The sequence below is a fragment of the Schistocerca serialis genome, chromosome 1 (assembly GCF_023864345.2).
Source record: "Schistocerca serialis cubense isolate TAMUIC-IGC-003099 chromosome 1, iqSchSeri2.2, whole genome shotgun sequence".
Lineage (NCBI taxonomy): Eukaryota > Metazoa > Arthropoda > Insecta > Orthoptera > Acrididae > Schistocerca > Schistocerca serialis.
The window spans coordinates 370,265,988-370,285,416 of record NC_064638.1 but is presented as its reverse complement, the minus strand read 5'-3'; the positions used below and the strand labels follow the sequence as shown (position 1 = coordinate 370,285,416).

The 19,429-nt window shown below is 37.9% G+C and overlaps 1 protein-coding gene across 3 annotated transcripts in view; it reads left to right on the top strand.

The window, feature by feature from the left end:
* Positions 1-19,429, top strand: part of LOC126470538 (ATP-dependent 6-phosphofructokinase) — a 79,531-nt gene that overhangs the window by 43,024 nt on the left and 17,078 nt on the right. For 2 of the 3 annotated variants that reach the window (XR_007586232.1, XM_050098475.1), the window contains exons 9-10: positions 8,078-8,156; positions 14,086-14,106. Coding sequence is in view for 1 of the 3 variants with exons in the window: in XM_050098475.1 (XP_049954432.1) it covers positions 8,078-8,156; positions 14,086-14,106 (100 nt within the window). In the remaining 2 variants the exon portion in view is untranslated. The remainder of the gene's footprint in view (positions 1-8,077; positions 8,157-14,085; positions 14,107-19,429) is intronic. The other variant, XR_007586233.1, reaches the window with a different exon arrangement.

The window sequence follows — 19,429 nt, the reverse complement described above, 5'->3', positions numbered from 1 at the left end:
AGGTGCTTTCTTTAAAACATCTTCCCTGTCCCGCCAGATTCTTATCGTTTTTTTCAGTTGTGGGTGGCCCAAAATTTCTTTCTACAGCCCTGTTTCAATGCTCTTTAGAATATAGAATCACTTGCAGCTTAAATGCAACAGTATAGCAATGCCATTTTTCAGTCATAGCTTACAAATAAAACCACAATATGGTACGACACAAGTGGATCTCTACATTAAACACAACAATAACTGAAGCTTGAATAAACAATATAAAAATTGTTAATGACAGCTCATGTGCATCCATTGAATCCTATACAGTTATAATGCTCAAAATTCGGAAGGAAGCTAACAACGAATTGCTTCAAACTTAAACGTAGGAAGTTTGAGAAATGGAGCTTATAGATACCTACCGTAACTTGCTACCAACACGACACACATCCAGTTTTTGGACCTATAACCGAAGTGAAAAAAGTGTGGGGAAAATAATGGTATATTATAGTGAAATGTGTAATCCAAATTACTTTTATTGCGAAGCAATAAAATTAGGTTGGGATGAAATAACAATTTACTTATATTATATTGAAAAGTGTAATCTCAATTTGTGTGTACGCATGTGTGGGAGTGTGGGTGGGCGGGTGTGCATACGTGTGTGTGTGTGTGTGTGTGTGTGTGTGTGTGTGTGTGTGTGTGTGGGCGCACGCGCGCTAGCGTATTTATAGGGGAAACCAGATTAATAACAAGTTTAAGTGTATCTGTTTATTTGAAACTAAATAATGGAGATGCTATGCTGAGTCACAGATAGGCACAACAAAAAGACTGTCACAAATAAATAAAACTTTCGGCCATTACGGCCTTCGTCAAATAGATGTGTACACACACACACACACACACACACACACACACACACGACTGCAGTCTCAGGCAACTGAAATCACTGTGTGTGTGTGTGTGTGTGTGTGTGTGTGTGTGTGTGTTGATGAAGTCCTTCTGTTGCTTGATAAATCAAACTAAAGGAATACATTCCAGAATCTTGCTAATTTGTAAATGGAAGAAAAGTTGATAAAGAAATGTCCTTTGAGGTTTGAATATAAATGGCCAGATCCCTCTATGGGAAGGATAAAATAGGAAAAGCTTCTCTGACACCCCAAAAAATAGTATTTCTTTCATGTGGGCTGGTTATAGATTACTGTCCTTGGTACTGTTTTTAAATCTAATTATTCCTCTAAATGTCATTGGATGAAAAAAAGTCAGCTATAATACATTAGGTATGCAGATTATTAATTTACTAACAGTTTAATCCATTTCACACTCAGTCACTATGGAAACTGCTTTTAAAGAATTTTCTGTCTGTAATTCAGAAACACCTATTTAAAGAGCATAACCAAAGCTCATACTTTCATGCTCTTTAAAAAATTAAGTATTTTTCATCTCTTTGATTTCACATATAGCCTGAGTTCTTTAACATTTCTTCCATGGGGTGATACTAAGAAATAAGAATCATTTCAAATAACTCCACATCAGTTTGTATCATTCATGGTTTGCTTTTTTTAAACTCAAATGTTGTAAATATGCTTTCAATTTCATTAACATTCAGTGCAACAGTAAAGATGTTTTCAACCTAAAGGTTGATTTTTAACACCCTTGTGCTTCATTAGGCATGATCATGTAGCTGGTGGTATGCTCTTGCCTTTATCTAGCTTTTAAACTGACTTAACAGCCAGGTGAGGAGGCCAACATGGACTCCAAAATTCATTACAACCTTTCATTTTTATAACGCATTACCAGAAGAGAAAGAGAAAGAAGGAGTAGGTAACAAAAAAATCCCAGAACTGAATGATAACTGAATCCTGAGAAATATTGTTTTTGTAGTCTGAGACTCGCGCACTGCTCAGAGGTCTCTGCACTTCATGCAGTAAACCCCAAATCAAAATCATGCTAGATCAGGGGCATTAAGATGGCAGCTCCTCCACAGTGGTGGCCCTGTGTGTGGTGCTTGTAATGCAGCCAGGGGGAAAGTACACTGCTGGCAGAAACTAAAATATTCTCAGACCTAGTAAAGGATTGAATATTGATGGACTGGAAAGATTATATATATATATATATATATATATATATATATATATGTCTGAGAATATTTTAGTTTCTGTCAGCAGTGTACTTATATCTCTAAAAACAAAGATCATGTGATTTACCGAACGAAAGCGCTGGCAGGTTGATAGACACACAAACAAACACAAACATACACACAAAATTCAAGCTTTCGCAACCAACGGTTGCTTCATCAGGAAAGAGGGAAGGAGAGGGAAAGACGAAAGGATGTGGGTTTTAAGGGAGAGGGTAAGGAGTCATTCCAATCCCGGGAGCAGAAAGACTTACCTTAGGGGGAAAAAAAGGACAGGTATACACTCGTGCGTGCACACACACACACACACACACACACACATATATATATATATATATATATATATATATATATATATATATATATGAATTTTGTGTGTATGTTTGCGTTTGTTTGTGTGTCTATCGACCTGCCAGCGCTTTCGTTCGGTAAGTCACCTCATCTTTGTTTTTATATATAATTTTTCCCACGTGGAATGTTTCCTTCTATTATATATATATATATATATATATATATATATATATATATATATATATATATATATATATATATATATGTGGATACAAACACAAATATGTGTGTGTGTGTGCGTGAGGAGTGGCCCAGCAGCAGAGAATAAGCAAAGGTGTAGCAATTATAATAAAAGAAGCCCAGAAGAAAGAAATACAAGCTACAAATATATCTCAGGCAGAATTATACTGGTATGTCCGACATACTAATCTGTGTCTCTGTTGAAGGAGGGTAAGGGATAAAGATTGGAACAGTTATAGAAAAGGTTACAAAAAGTGGCAAACAGATTTGCTAATACTGGTCAGATTGTCTAAGGAGGAGGCCACTTGTGTCTGTGTGTTTATTGCTCTTCGGTTGCACCTGTGCATCCAGTGCAAATATACAATGTCTTAAAAAGGTTTAAAATGTATATTAAAAAACCTTCAGTTATATGGCGCATAATATATAAAAACCAAACATATGCAACATGTTAAGATAATGCTGAAATAAATAAATCGATCCCTTATGTTAAGTCAGATTTCAAACGGTGCAAAAGAATATCCCTCTCTCTCTCTCTCTCTCTCTCTCTCTGTCACACACACACACACACACACACACACTTAATTGCATAGGTTCTTTTGCAGAAAGATTAATTAATAGTAGTGGATACTGAGAGATCTTGTTAAGTTGTAATGAACTGAAGATACAGAATACCTTTTTAAAGAAAGGATGTACATAATTGCATATGGGGTGCAAGAGATTTTAGATGGATAATTGATTACCTCATAAGAAATAATAAAATAGCCAAAGAGGTTGCCGATGTTAGAGTACTATCTTCTGCTGTATGAGACTGAAATGTTTGCTGGCTAGAAGAGACAAAGAAGAAATCAAGAGTGACAATAAGTAGTTCATAAAATATGTCAGCCACAACAAGAGAGTGTTAAACAACTTTTTCAAAATCTCTTTAGTATTTTAAATTAAGCAAATAAACAGTTATTCATGGTTGAAAAGCTTCAGCAGCAGGTAGGTTTTGTTGACTGTTCCAAATCCATCATAATGGAGTTAGTTTGCCTGTAGAATGGAAGACATAATAGAGGCACTAAGACCATTTATTGGAAGTAAAATTCAGTGGAGAAGACAATAAAATCACAGAGACAAATACCTACGTAGTACTTACCTTCAGGAGGTTAGATTCCAGTATTGTTGATAAATGTTTAAAAGGGAAAACACTAATCCTAGCTGTCTTCACTGAGATACAAATTAATAGTTTAAAAGCTGGGATTAATTATTATTATTATTATTATTTTTTTATTTTTCAGTTTTAAATTTGTATTGGCGGAACTGGAATTTCACATTTTGAAGTTAAAAACTGGCCAGCCCTTTGTCTATATATAATTTTATATTAGACACACGTGCTCATTGTGCAGACTTTTAAATGATTCTTCATTTAGACTGAAGTTTTTCTTAGAATTAAATGTCATAAAACCCACACACAGGACTTCAAGATGGGATACAAACGTGTCATGTACACTCAAGGTTAGCTGAGGTGGTGTACTTTTTCTCCTACTGGTGGTTATCTTTCAGTTGCCACATTATTGGCATGAGTTTGGATATTGTCACTGGAGAAAGGCAGTGTGGGTTAGGCATGTGAGGTACATTGTTGTGTTGAAGAAGAGAGTCTGCCAATTGATTTCGTGGGACATAATCGATTTATCTGTGAGAGTTCGAATAAGTTGCAAGTATTTCATTGAACATTTGATGGAAATTAATATTGCTGGGTGTTGAACATACTGCTACTATATAATGAATGTAAAGTTTTGTGATCTCTTGAGAGATAGGCACTTACATCCGAACTTATATCAGGTTAACTTTGGGAGGGTTAATAATGTGATATATCTCAACTCAAGGACTAATCAAATAGAAAGAGAAATTTGTGATATATATATAGATTGGATGTGACTGACTTCAGACAGGCATTAATTGACTATTTGAAACTAAGGTCTGAGAACTGTGAAACTTGATGTCAGCCCTTTCACGGATATGGGCATACACATATGCCGTGTTCTTAGAGGACCTGAATGGTTACCCAGCAGGTAGAATGTCCAGATGGCTGATGGCAAGTAGAAAGACCTGACTGCTAAGGACATTCGTGTACTTTTGGGTGTGGGAGCTGGTAGATGTGGACAGTAGAATGGTGACACTCTGTTGTTCGCATTTCAACATTTCTGCCTACACTGTTGTTATCTGCTCTTCTTTGTAATGACAAAAAATGCTACAGCTTTCATGTGGTCCTGGTTCCTACCTGCTTAAGAGTCAATCTGATACATACAGTTTGATTTCCTAACCTGCACAAAAAAAATGATACAAACGTATATAATCTGAAGATTATGAATTACCTTAATGAACTAATGCATCAGATGTTGCAACAACTGAACAGTGCTGCAAAATTCATGCAGTTTCTTAGCAACGCTTGCAGCCATGCAGAACAGAAAATGGCACGCATGACCAAGAAAATGTAATTAGATTTCCTAATCTGCAAGGTACACATGATTCACACACACATTATGTGAAAGGGCATGAATTATCCTATAGGACTGATGTATCAGATGCTACAAAAGGTGAACAGCACAGCAAAATACATGCAGTTTCTCGACTGTTTCTTGCTGCGTGGTACAGGAGACAGTCTGAGATTTAGGCGTCTTCTCTAGGAGCTGTTCACTATAAAACTATATATCTCAAAACTCATTTGTCCAATGTCAATGACATTTCAAAGGTTATAGGATTTATATTGTTGGAGTAAACCTCAGGTTATAGAATTTCTCTGAAATAACATTTCCTCAGCCCAGGATAAACATATGAGAGAGGTTGGATTAGTCTTGACACTTTCCTTTGTGGTTGTAAGAACCTGCAACCACTGTGACCTAGGACTGTGTCAGCCACCTGCCGGCAAGGCACACAGTACATTTGCCCTCTTTAGCCAGCCGGGCAAGTAGGATGCTTGACCCTGCAGCTATGAAAGATTTAAAATTTTTCTGATTTCATATTTTGCTCTCTTTGGTAATATACGATTTAAAAAAGAAAATTCGACTGTGATTGTATTCATTATATTGCGCAGTCACTTTTAGGAGCAAATGTAATCTTTGGATATGAGGCCCACCACTCATCAGTTGGTTCCTACCTGAATATTACCAAATTATAATGCTAAAAATGGATAGAGTTGTCACAAGGGGATATTTCAGTTGACATATCATTTTTGAAATACTCATTTCATGTATAGATGACAATTTCCATCTGTGGAACCAAATCATCTTAGACATGACCTGAAAAGTAACAGGACTTTATAAGTTTAAGTATTACATTGTTAAAGTGAACTGAGCCTTTTCATTTTGGCTGAGGAAAATATTGTATAGAATGTTTCCAAGCCAAAGAGAGTTGGTTACAACACTGATCAGATGATTTTATCCAGAGGCTGAGGTTTCATGTAATTTTGATCAAAATATCAGACTTCATCCTAGTTGATTGGGAGCAAGGGAACTTTTAAGAACCGCCCTCCATGATCTTGGGGTTGATTTCTCTTCCTCCAATACCATTAGTAGTGAGGCATCTCTTTCAGTTCAGATAATCTGAAATTCCAAAGATATTAATGTCTTTGCATTTTGATGGGTGGTCACAGCGAGCTTCTAAAATAGCGTCCAGCATTTTTTGTACATCTACATCTACATCAATACTCCGCGAGCCACCTTACGGTGTGTGGCGGAGGGTACTTATTGTACCACTATCTGATTCCCCCTTCCCTGTTCCATTCACGAATTGTGCGTGGGAAGAACGACTGCTTGTAAGTCTCCGTATTTGCTCTAATTTCTCGGATCTTTTCGTTGTGATCATTACGCGAGATATATGTGGGCGGTAGTAATATGTTGCCCATCTCTTCCCGGAATGTGCTCTCTCGTAATTTCGATAATAAACCTCTCCGTATTGCGTAACGCCTTTCTTGAAGTGTCCGCCACTGGAGCTTGTTCAGCATCTCCGTAACGCTCTCGCGCTGACTAAATGTCCCCATGACGAATCGCGCTGCTTTTCGCTGGATCATGTCTATCTCTTCTATTAATCCAACCTGGTAAGAGTCCCATACTGATGAGCAATACTCAAGAATCGGACGAACAAGCGTTTTGTAAGCTACTTCTTTCGTCGATGAGTCACATTTTCTTAGAATTCTTCCTATGAATCTCAACCTGGCGCCTGCTTTTCCCACTATTTGTTTTATGTGATCATTCCACTTCAGATCGCTCCGGATAGTAACTCCTAAGTATTTTACGGTCGTTACCGCTTCCAATGATTTACCACCTATGACATAATCGTACTGGAATGGATTTCTGCCCCTATGTATGCGCATTATATTACATTTATCTACGTTTAGGGAAAGCTGCCAGCTGTCGCACCATGCATTAATCCTCTGCAGGTCCTCCTGGAGTACGTACGAGTCTTCTGATGTTGCTACTTTTTTGTAGACAACCGTGTCATCTGCAAATAGCCTCACGGAGCTACCGATGTTGTCAACTAAGTCATTTATGTATATTGTAAACAATAAAGGTCCTATCACGCTTCCCTGCGGTACTCCCGAAATTACCTCTACATCTGCAGATTTTGAACCGTTAAGAATGACATGTTGTGTTCTTTCTTCTAGGAAATCCTGAATCCAATCACAAACCTGGTCCGATATTCCGTAAGCTCGTATTTTTTTCACTAAACGTAAGTGCGGAACCGTATCAAATGCCTTCCTGAAGTCCAGGAATACGGCATCAATCTGCTCGCCAGTGTCTACGGCACTGTGAATTTCTTGGGCAAATAGGGCGAGCTGAGTTTCACATGATCTCTGTTTGCGGAATCCATGTTGGTTATGATGAAGGAGATTATTAGCCACTGAGCAGCAAGTAACATATTAGCCTTCCTTTCCCAAATGGAACTGCACTTGTTTTTTATTGCAGAATAGTAGTTTCTAGTGAATTCTGATTCTCTTGATGCACTCGGTGACATTATCTGTAAGTTAGTACATCAATTCTTCATTAGCAGAAATTAGTGTAAATTTAAAAAACATTTACAAATTATGCTTTCATTCCTTTGTTGTTTGTTCAAATCCTCTGAAGAACAGTAAAACACATTTTAATGTTACAGAAGCATAAAAGTCAGGGTGGTGCATCATTTCAGCTGTTAATATCCCCTCCCTCCCACTGCCCCCCCCCCCCCCCCAAAAAAAATAATTAAAATACCTGTTTACTCTGTACCTTTGTGTGTGTGTGTGTGTGTGTGTGTGTGTGTGTGTGTGTGTGTGTGTGTGCTCTTTTGTTTAAATTTTCTTTTGGTGTCTCAGTACATAGCATATATTCTATATTTTCAGGAGTTTTGAAAGAAATCTGTGTGTGTGTGTTCTTTTGTTTAAATTTTCTTTTGGTGTCTCAGTACATAGCATATATTCTATATTTTCAGGAGTTTTGAAAGAAATCTGTACATCTACAAAATGCTGACAAGACTAAAACCTCCTACTCCAGTTGGTGATGCTGTACAGGTGAGGACATATTTTGATGTGCAATTGAGTGTAATGCCACTGATGTTTCAGTAATGTAATATTGTTATATGACTGGTTTACATCAGTAACAATGTATCTAGAAATTATATTCTGACAGACCATATTTAGAAACTGCAAAAATTTAATAAGACTGAGAGCTACAAAACAGTAGGTAATTAATAAGTTTTTCGTGGGCTTCCTTTTCTTATAATATTGAATAAAAAGAAAGTTGGAAAGACATAGAAAGAAGACAAATGTAACAAAGGGGAAAATGTGGCTTCATGTCATTTTGATTGTAATCACCAATTTTATATGATTGGATAAAATGTGAGAAAATTTCAGTCAGTCTCCATTGTCTCACGGTGGCTGTACATGCTTGGCTTATATAAATTAATATAACGTACAAATGGAAAGCAGAATACAGACAGAGATGTCACAGTTGACTCACATTCCATATCCTTTGTTGCTACTGAAGAAGAATGCTTGTTGCTAAAAGTGTGAAGGGGCTCTTACCATTTGTGTGTCACTGTTGGCTCAGGTATTGTTTTTGCTTTTATATAAGCACAATTTCTTTTGGTATTTCCATAAATGAAGAATTCAAGGTTATTCATAGCAATTGGAAAAAAAAGTTCTCTTGAACTTTTAGTGAAAGTATTCTGTTTCCAGTGCTACATTTAAACTGTTTGTAGCAGACCATGGAAAATAGATGCTACTTTAATTATTTGTAATATTTCTATGAATGTATGCCCATAGTACATGTTGAAAGAAAAAAGGGAGAAAAGCATGTTATTGTCATTGCTTTGAAATTTGTTTTCTTTGTTGTGAAATATCTCGGTCTACAACTTTGTATTTGCTGCTGTTGAAGTAATTTGTTAATGTTATGCCGTAACTTTATGATACACTGTCTTGAAGTGATGTCTGACAGTGCCCTTCTTTTTCAGATCTGTAGACTCTTCTCGGTAGTCAGTATTTTTATTATTATTATTATTATTATTATTATTTCATTCAAAAGAGAATAAAACTTCCTTCATTCTATCAATAATATATACTGTTTGTGTAAACAGTTAGAATCATATCAGCAATTGAGATTACTGGCAATATTCACTGTCTACTAGAGTTAGTTGAGGTTAAAGTCATATTTTAAACATTTCCAACTCAGTATTGCTTTTGTGAATAGCCTTTCAATTAATGTTTGAGTAATTATTGCTTTGTCTCTTTGTACTGCAATCAAACTGTAGCTGTGCAAGGTAAGCCACTGACATTACTGACAGCTTCTTTTGTATTCATTATAAAATTATTTATTTCAGTAACATTCCAAAGAGCAGGGACAAATATGACCTCTGCTATCTGAGACTTTTTAGAGTGTAGTTACTCTTTTATAAGATCATCTGCTCTCAGTAGGAAGATGACCAGAAAACTAGAGGTGTAATTACCAGAACACATACCGAAAGGAAAAAAAGAAATGAAAGAATAACCTTATGCTACCAATGATCTTTAATCTTTAGTTAGGGCAGGGTAACATTAGTGGTATATGGCAGGCAGAGCCATTTAAGTCACTCTAAACTCCACAGTGAGGGATAAAAATAATATTAAAGTAAGGAATGGTATACAATAAAGTTATCCTGATAAATTAAGTGCAGTGATAAGAAGGCAGTTAACAGGGTTCCTATCCTTACTCCTTCATATATTGTCGACCTCATGCTGTATGTTAACAGTTCATATGGCAATTTTGTCTTTATTCATTGTGATTCAGAGAAGGTCATTCGATAAAGATTCAAACCAACTTCATAAATACGTGGGGTCCTCACCAGTGTTCACGCCTGTGACTGTTTCACCTTGAACTGTTCGCTAGACCTCATCATGTGACCAAGATATTGGGGGCCGTCTGTTCTAGTTGATATGTACAATTTCTAACCTTTTCCCAGTTCTCCTCAGTATTTCACAGCTTGGAACATGATCATTTCAAAAGATGCTGACCTTTATAATATCCCACAGAAGAGACCCAAGCATAATTTTTCTGTTAAAACTGCCTTGCTACCCTACCATCCCAAAATTCGAGATGGGGGTGCAAACCAACGGGGTGATTGTTCAGATGAAGACCATACCATCGCTGTTCTAGATGTCGAGGTCGGTCTGAGGTAACCAGCGAATCCCTGAGGCAACTTTCCCTCCACTGCTATCTCCCTTGCCCTGGATGAATGACAGGGAAAAAGACAGAGAATAAATCTCACTATTGAGATGGCTTTCATACTTCAGTGGAACTTGAATGTGTTGAAGACAGATGTGGAGGAACTACATCTAGTACACTGGGGTAGACCAATGTGTATATTTCCTCATGAGAGACATTTTAAATTCTCTGACACCTCTGAGCTATGTGGATACATTATTCATGAAATGATGACCTTAGTGGAGAGAGAGCTAAAAGTGTGGCTGTTTTCATAAACAAGACATACCCCTCATTCTCTCACTTCCTCACAACCAGCCTATAAGCAGTTGCTGTATTAGTGCATGTACATCATAAGTTAACAGTATGTCCACTCCGCGTGCCCCAACGTGAGGTGTTCTACAAGAGGCTCTCAGTGAACTCCTTATGCATCTCCCCCAACCCTTCCTTCTCTGTGGTGATCTTAATGCACACAGTATGCTTTAAGGCTCTGCAACCACCTGCCCCAGGAGTACAATTTAGAGCCTTCATGTCCACACTTGCATGTTTGTTGAATGTGGGGCAGAGCAGACGCTTCAGCACGAAAATGGGGTCATTCACTGTATCAATTTCTTTGTACGATCTCTGGTCCTCGCACACAGAGCTCAGTGAAGAATGGTTGATGACTTACACTCAAGTGATCACTTCCTGATCTGGTTTCGTATTAGAGACTGCAAAAAGAGATCATGGCAACAGCTTGTGACTGTTATAAACTGCTCCACTAAGAGTGCAGATGTGAGGCAGACCATCAGAAGGATTTTGGAGGGGAGGAGAAATGTGTCTGTTGACTGCTGCGGACCAACCCATAAGACACTGGCCAGATTATGATAGCTTATTTTCCAATAATTAGTGCCACTGCCAGTCAGAATTCAGCATTCCAATGCTGCAGAGTGGCTGCTGAGAGGGGCTATTGGGAGTTCAGTTCCACACTGAAGAAGAAAACGACTGTCCCTTCTCCAAGTGGTTGCTAGATTCTGTGTTATCTGCAGCTTGTGACATGGCACCTGGTCATGATGGGGTCCAAGCTTGTGACATGGTACCTGGTCATGATGGGGTCCATCACAATATATCATGGCACCTCACAGAGTGGAGCAAAAAAATTATCCTCACCTTTTTTCACCTCATTTAGGCATACATACACTTTTCCAACTCAAGGTGAGACGCAATTTTACTTCCATTTTAAAACCTGGAAAGAATCACAAATACTTGAGTAATTGCCATTGTGTTGTCCTCATTAGTTGTGTGGAAAAGACCTTGGAGTGGACGGTCAACTGCCCCTTGTTTGTAGCCTAGAATCCAGGCAGCTCCTTGATCATTTTCTTTGTGTGAGCTCAGGATGAATCACCTTTGATAACCTGGGCCTCCTAAAAGCAGCTATGCAATGTCAGCTACTGGGTATATTTTTTGACATCAAAAATACCTACATTAATTCTTGGGGGCAAATTATCATAAGGCAGCTCCATGAATGGGGTTTTTGAGAATGTCTTCCCATCTTTATACTGTCCTTCCTCTACAATGCAATTTCAGATATCAAGTTGATGATATCGTCTCTGATCACTTTGAGCAGGAGAATGGTGTCCCTCAAGGTAGTGTTTTGTGTGTTACTGTCTCTCCCATAGCTACTAATACTATCATGTCCGTTGTTGAGTGTCCTGTTCAGTGTTCCATGTTTGTCAATGACTTCAGTCTTTTGTTGTTCTGTATTTGCGCAATGACAATGTGTCAGTTGCAACTGACTACTCAATGTCTAGAACATTGGCTAGAGAAGAGGTGTTTTAATTTTTTCCATCAAGAAGTCTCTGTGCGTTCTTTTTAACCATTGATGTTCTGTTTTAGACTTTCATGAGTTGAGGATAAGACACACGGTTTTTAATTTTAAAGACAAGTGAGTTTTCTTGGCCACACTTTTAGGACTTGAAAAGACAGTCTCTAAAAACCAATCAGTATCTTAAAATGTATTAACAACAATAGTTGCGTGGTACATATTGTATAGGTTGGTTCGCCCCTCTTATTTAAAAATGTTGGACGTGGTGGGCCACAAATGTATTTGGCTGGCCAACAAGGCCTCTAGAATGAGCCCCACACAGAGCCTTTGTGTTGAGGCTAGGAAGCAGCCACTTCATATCAGATGACAACTGTTTATGGTTCAACAGGCCTATAAAGCACTGTCCATGTCATTCACAGCTGCTTATATTCTATACCATACCATTGCTTGGCCCAACAGAAGGGCTTTTTCATAATTGACAATGAGTAATGATTCGGGTGAAGGATTGCATTTTAGAGATGGGGTGTGGCTGGTTTTAAAGTCCTATGTCCTCCTCCTTGGCTTCTACAGAGGCCCATTTTTTTTAATGTTAGATAGGAATCTCGGTTTTACTGTTGCGTATAGTGATGGATCCCAACAAGGGGACTCCTTTGGCTGTTCAGTAGTGTTTGCCAACTGTATCTTCAAGATTCACCTTCCCCCATGAATATACTGTATTTATCACAGTGCTCTATGTGATCCTGAAGGCACTGGAGCAGATGAGGGATCTTCAGGGCCAACAATTTCTAACAGAGCCAACAATTTCTCATCTTCTCCAATTCCATTAGTGTCCTACAAGCATCACATGTACCCAGCAGAAAAAATGGTCCAAGTAGTACATGCTCAACTGCTGGGTACTGGGGCTCGTGGAAATGTGGGGAAATGAGCAAGCAGACCAAGCCACCAAGGATGCCTGCAGGGACGCGAGTGACACAGTGTGCCAGTCATTTCACTGTTGCGTCAGATGTCCATGCTATTGAGGGAGGAGGGATGGGCTGGCAGTGAGAGTCTATAAGCTACAGGCAACTATCGAGCTGTGGTGTTCCTTGTGTTGGTTGCTCCAGGGGGATGAAGTGGCTCTGATCCTCCTCTGATTTGGGCACTGACCTCGTAACACATGGCTTTTTATTCTGGGAAGACGACCCCTCCAGTCTATGGTTCCTGTGGTTCACTGCACACCACATTTTAACTCCTTAGTAGCTTGTACGCTTTATTATATAACTGGGAATCAAATCCTGTGAACATTGGTAGCGGGACAGTGTGTGGTGGTGCATTGGTTGCCCACTGGACGTACATTCAGGAGGATGATGGTTCATATCCCTGTCTGGCTATCCAGAATTACACTTTCTGCTATTTCCCTAAATCGCTTCAGGTGAAAGCCGAGATGGTTCCTTTGAAAGGGGCATCACCAATTTCCTTTCCCATTCTTTCATAACCTAAGCTTGTGCTCTGTCTGTACTGCTCATACTGTCAAGGGTATATAAAGTCATATCTTCCCTCCTTGATGATGGGCTTTTTTTTAATCACACATAGTAGATTTCACCTCTGATATTGTTTTCTGTATTTAAATCATACTAATCTGCACTGCAATTCAGGCAACATAGTAAATTGTAAATTTTTCTGTGACTGGCTGTATGGACTTGCTTTCAAATCAAAGGACTATAAGGGTGTATCATATCAATGCCAGCCAGGTGAAGCACCATACACACAAACCAATATTTGCATTGATGAATGATTTACTTTTAAATGTGAATTAATATAAATACCTCGTTGAAAACTTGTATCATGAACTGTTGGTTGTTTTCTTTTAAACCATAACATACCCATATTTTATATTATGAGTTTGTTAAAAGTTGAATCTGTATCAACCAAAAGTGGTTAATTACACTTGACTAAAGTTGTGAATAACTTTTCTTTTCTAGCAAGATTCTGTTCTCGGCATGGTAAGACGACAACTGGAAAAGAATTTGTTGTGTATTTTTGTGCAAGTTAATTTTTAGATGAATAGAAATGTACTCATTCTGTAAGCTCCTGCTGACACAGTGCCAGTGGTGATTTTTGTGGAAGGTTCTCATGCTGCAGCAATAAACGAACAGAATGTTTCTTAGAAAATGAATTCTAGCAGTTCATGTTTGGCTTTGGCGTTAGGGTGCTTCCTCTATTACCTTTCATTAATGGATTGTCAGCCTGCATCGATAATAGCAATGGACATGTGATGTCTTCTGACTGTACACTGCACAGTTTGAAATTTTATGATCAGACCTTTCATAAATATTTTGAGAACTCATGAGCATATAACATATAAAGTGACATACAGTGGAGTATAAAGATTTAATGTAAACCTTAATCATGCAGTATACAGAAGCATAATTAGAGCAGCATTACCAAAATGAAAATCTTGAGAATGAAGAGATTAGATTTGAGTATGAAGTATCAATGGCATGTGACTTCTGACTATGAAAGAAGAGCTGATTAGACCAAACTTTTTGTAGTTAATTTTCAAATTAAAAAAGTTTTAAGTAAAAGCATTAGATGTACATTATGTTTCTTCCGGTAAAGAAATTTTATTGATACCAGCCAGTGACCAGTTTAGAGTATTAATCACAATGATTGGTGGGATGCATTACTGTATTGCAGAGGTAGTGAAACTTCCAGTGATCAGCTCAGAAATTTGAAATTAAGAAATGCAAAGAAGGAAAAAAAACTAAGAATTGGAAAAAGTATACCATCACAGCTGGTGTTTGAGTTAGAAAATAGTCCATTTCTTCCTGCCTGACTTCGCAGTTGCACTCAATTTCGTTTTAAAAAATAATTACAAACTTTTTATTGTCCACACATCTGGCATTGTGTTTGCATGAGAACTTGTTCTGATATGCTTGCTTTGGTTAATTTCTGTAGATTTGTTTTATTTTTTGTTAGTGCATATGCAGCAGCTTAACTTTTAGCAATGCATTTAGCATTTTTGCAGTGACAAGAATATTTGTAACTGTTAAACTGTGATTTAAGTGTTTCTTTTTGTGTAACTCTTTCTATGTTATTAAGAAGCATGGTCGTGCAGATATATGTGAGTCTGAGCCTGAGATTGTTATAAAATTATTTACAATAAATGATTTTTTTCTGTTTTGTGTTTAGGTATTAGCAGTATATTGTATGTACAGCTTTAAATTTTATACTCGTTATGTAGTTTCAATAATAAATATTTAGTGTACATAGGAGATCAGAGACCTGGGCACATAAAAACATGTGCCAAAAGAGTATCTCCAGATGTGAATGTGTGACTTACAAAAAATTATGTTGGTGTTGCATCATGTCCAATATATGTGTAAAATTTAATGATTTGCTATGCCATTTAGTTACAGTTTTGGATTTACTGTGATACTGTAAGTAACTGCATTTATTGTTTTCAGATTAATAAAACATATTTGTTTTATTTATTATTCTGTAGCATGAACTGAAAGTTTTGTGTAAATTATTATTGGTTCATCATGTAACTTCATGTTAGTTTGGAGGAAGTGATGATAGGGAAGTGTTTGGGCAACAAACAAGACCAAAACATGCAATAATTAAAAAATATGTTGAAGGTAAAATTGTGACTAATAATTCTAGGCAATAATTACAGGGAACAGTTTGTGAAAATGTGAGAAACATGATGAACAGAAAAGGCATTTTGAGCCTTTTTGGGAGTTTGGTTGTAAAAAAATGTACATTGCTCCATTGAATTGAATTTACATCTAAATTTATAAAATCTGTTACTGTCAAGTATTGTCTGTCACACAAGCAGCAAAATGAGTAAAATTGGCCACTCGACAAAACCAGGCCATAGCGCCAGGGCAGCATAGCTGTGTGTGTGTGTGTGTGTGTGTGTGTGTGTGTGTGTGTGTGTCTTCATTTTGTGTGCTTTGTCATTTCATTTCTGATTCAATTGTTATCAAGGATTTGCCAGTTTCTCAGTGATTTTGCCACTGGCTGATAGTAATGTGTCGTGTATTGCGCACCCCCCCCCCTTCCATTCTCTCTCTCTCTCTCTCTCTCTCTCTCTCTCTCTCTCTCTCTCTCGTCCGTATGTTCCTTTATTCAAGTTCTCTTTTTCTTCTGGAAAACGAATTGTCTCTTGTTCACAGCGCAAACTATGTTGTGCTCATTACTTGCCTAATGGTATTGAACTACCCTGATGTCTTCTTATCACTTTTGACACGAAACCTCTCACAGATCTGTCATTTTGTTGGCACTAAATGGTAATACATTTGTCTTCATTGTCAGGATATTTATTTATTTATTATCTCATGACACATTTTGAGATAATCCCATCATCAAATCTATTCCATTCTATAACACCTTTACTGCCCAAACATCTTTTAGTCGCACTTGGATTGATTGCACAGTCAATTTCAGCTTACTTAGGTGACAGCTAAATTTCAGTGTAACAAAATTGCATTGAAATTTCTTGCACTCATTTGTCACAACATATTCCACTAATCATCCCAACATACTTCCAGACCTTATTGGTGCAAATAGTTTCTTGTATTGGTATTACACCACTGGCCATTCACTTCTTGCCCTCCAAAAAATCATTATTTTGGTTGTGTACTCGCTTACCTTCTTGAGGGTTTAATCTCCAAAAACAAATTTGAAAGTAAATTCAGGAAAGATGTTTTGACTAATCGTTGCTTCATTCACCTAGAGACATTGTGTGCTGAAACAGTGGAATTCTGTCACCTAATGAAAGTTGAGGTGAAGTGTGTAAATTTTGTAAATCATCAAGGTGTAAAGCATCACCACTTAAAAATATTTCTTAAATGTACGGAAGTGGAGTGTGGGGACCAAGGGGGCATACCTGACCACAGCCCAAATTGCTTAGTTGGGCATAAGTTTGTTATGTTTTCTTTGCTGTTTGTCAGAATGTTTTCCTTTTTCTCTTAATGAAAGTCTTAAATATTAAAATAGGTATCAGACTTAGTGTTTGTGGAAGATATAACTATGCATTTGAAAAGCATCATAACAACTAAAATTTTTTCCTGTAAGCCAGTGAACAGTTTACAGTTAACATTCATGTCAAAGGAGTAATGTTGATGAAAAATCTGCATGAAGAATGGAAATTTAATACTATTCATCTGTCTGCCTTCTTTAAAATTACGTGCTAGAACCAAGAGTTCAGTGTTTTGAAAATGAAATTGTTTAGAATTCCTATCACTGCCAGAACAGTAAGAAGAAATATAATTGTAGAATTCAACTTAGCTGAAATATAGATTCTACAATATGCTGAACTTGCCATAATTTTATCGTTCATTAGAGCCAAAAAAGTGAAAAAGATGAGAAGTGCCACTGTGCAGGTCTATTTGATTCCTCACTGCAAATGAGAATACTTGACAGGGTAGTGTGTGCTCTGCAGCTCACTATTTGGAAATTAAAAATTCCTATTATATGACAGTGCTGGAACAATCTAGTTGAGTTCCGTGGTTTTATGGATAAATTTCAAATTTGTCCTTGAGGTGTATATACTTCTGCTGTACCGTTTGTCACTATTTCAGTATCTGGTTTGTTTGTTATTCAAATAGTGATACAGTAAGATGTCTGGCAGAGATAGTACAGATTTTCTACTCAAAAACCATGCATGAGCATTAGTATTATTTCTGTTACAGTGTATGTGCACTTTCCATCAAAATTGTGTAATTTGATTCAATGTCAATAAGAAGGAGACTAATGTTTGATAATTATTCTTACAAGGTTGGACAGATTTTGATCGGCTACTAATTAGAGAAAAGTGATGCTGAGAAATTAAGTTTTCTTGCTAGAATGGGAATGTAGGTACTTCATCTCCCCTGAGTCCACGTAGGAAAACTATCATTGATCTACTAGAGCAGTACGGCATAGTTGAAGTTTCGAGATGTAAATTATTTCATGTGTAATTTCTCTCTATGATCAGGATGCTTAAAAAACAATGTACTTACTAGTGTTTTGTAATGGTGACATACATGCACTTACATCATTGTCAGGTAAAGTATTCTATCATATCACTGCAGTAAACAGGAGTGTAACAATACCAGAGAAGGAAAGTTGCTGCTCACCATATAGAGGAGATGCTGAGTCGCGATAGGCGCAACAAAAAGATTGACACAATTATAGCTTTCGGCCAAAGGCCTTTGTCAGTAGTACACACACACACACACACACACACACACACACACACACACACACACATGTCTTGTGTGAATCTTTTGCCGGCCGGAGTGGCCGTGCGGTTCTAGGCGCTACAGTCTGGAACCGAACCACTGCTCCGGTCGCAGGTTCGAATCCTGCCTCGGGTATGGATCTGTGTGATGTCCTTAGGTTAGTTAGGTTTAATTAGTTTTAAGTTCTAGGCGACTGATGACCTCATAAGTTGAGTCGCATAGTACTCAGAGCCTTTTTTTAATCGCGACTCAGCATCTCCACTGTATGGTGAGTAGCAACTTTCCTGGTATTGTTACATTCCATCCAGTAAACAGGAGTATTAGTTATATTGTCACATAGAAGAAGGTGTAATTAGGTGACTGGTAATTAGGTGACTGTGCCACTCAGCTTCTTTTGTGACAATATCAGTGTTGTGGCAGCCACGGTTGCAGCTATGAGTGACAGGTGAGGAAGGGGGAGATTGCACCCGGCAAGGAACAGAAGAGGGCAGCTGCTATCTCCCCTCACCTGCCCTTTCCTCGTAAACTCTCTGCAAGGAAAAAAAAAAAATCACCTACACCTACTGAAAACTCTGAGTCTGCCCTGCTACACAAAGCCAGGTGAAACAACTCAGTTTCAGTTTGACTGAAACCAGAACACGCAATCAAATAGATATGTAGTAGCGAGTAAATTTTTGAATTTTTGACATGAAATCTCAAAACTGTTTCATCGTTCGGCACTATTCTCTTTGATAGTGATTTTGAGTTCTAAAATCTTCCAGTAGCATTGCACTGTCAATCCACAATTTTATTTCATGTGTTACCATCTAATGTCAGCTACCACACACACACCATTCATTCACACAAGCAAGCATTTCTCATGCACACATGACCACCAACTCTGGCAGCTCGGGCCAGAATTCAACAATCACTTGGGACGAAAGCAGCAATATGGACGGGATGGGACAGAGAAGGGGAAGGGATAGCAGTGTATGGGTGGGATAAGAGGGGAGCACTGTCTGGCTGTGTGTGCAGGACTGGAATGCCAACAGGTGTGCCGCAGCAGGTTGTAGGGCAGGGAGGTGGGGAAAATTGATTGAAAAAGGAGAGGAGTGGG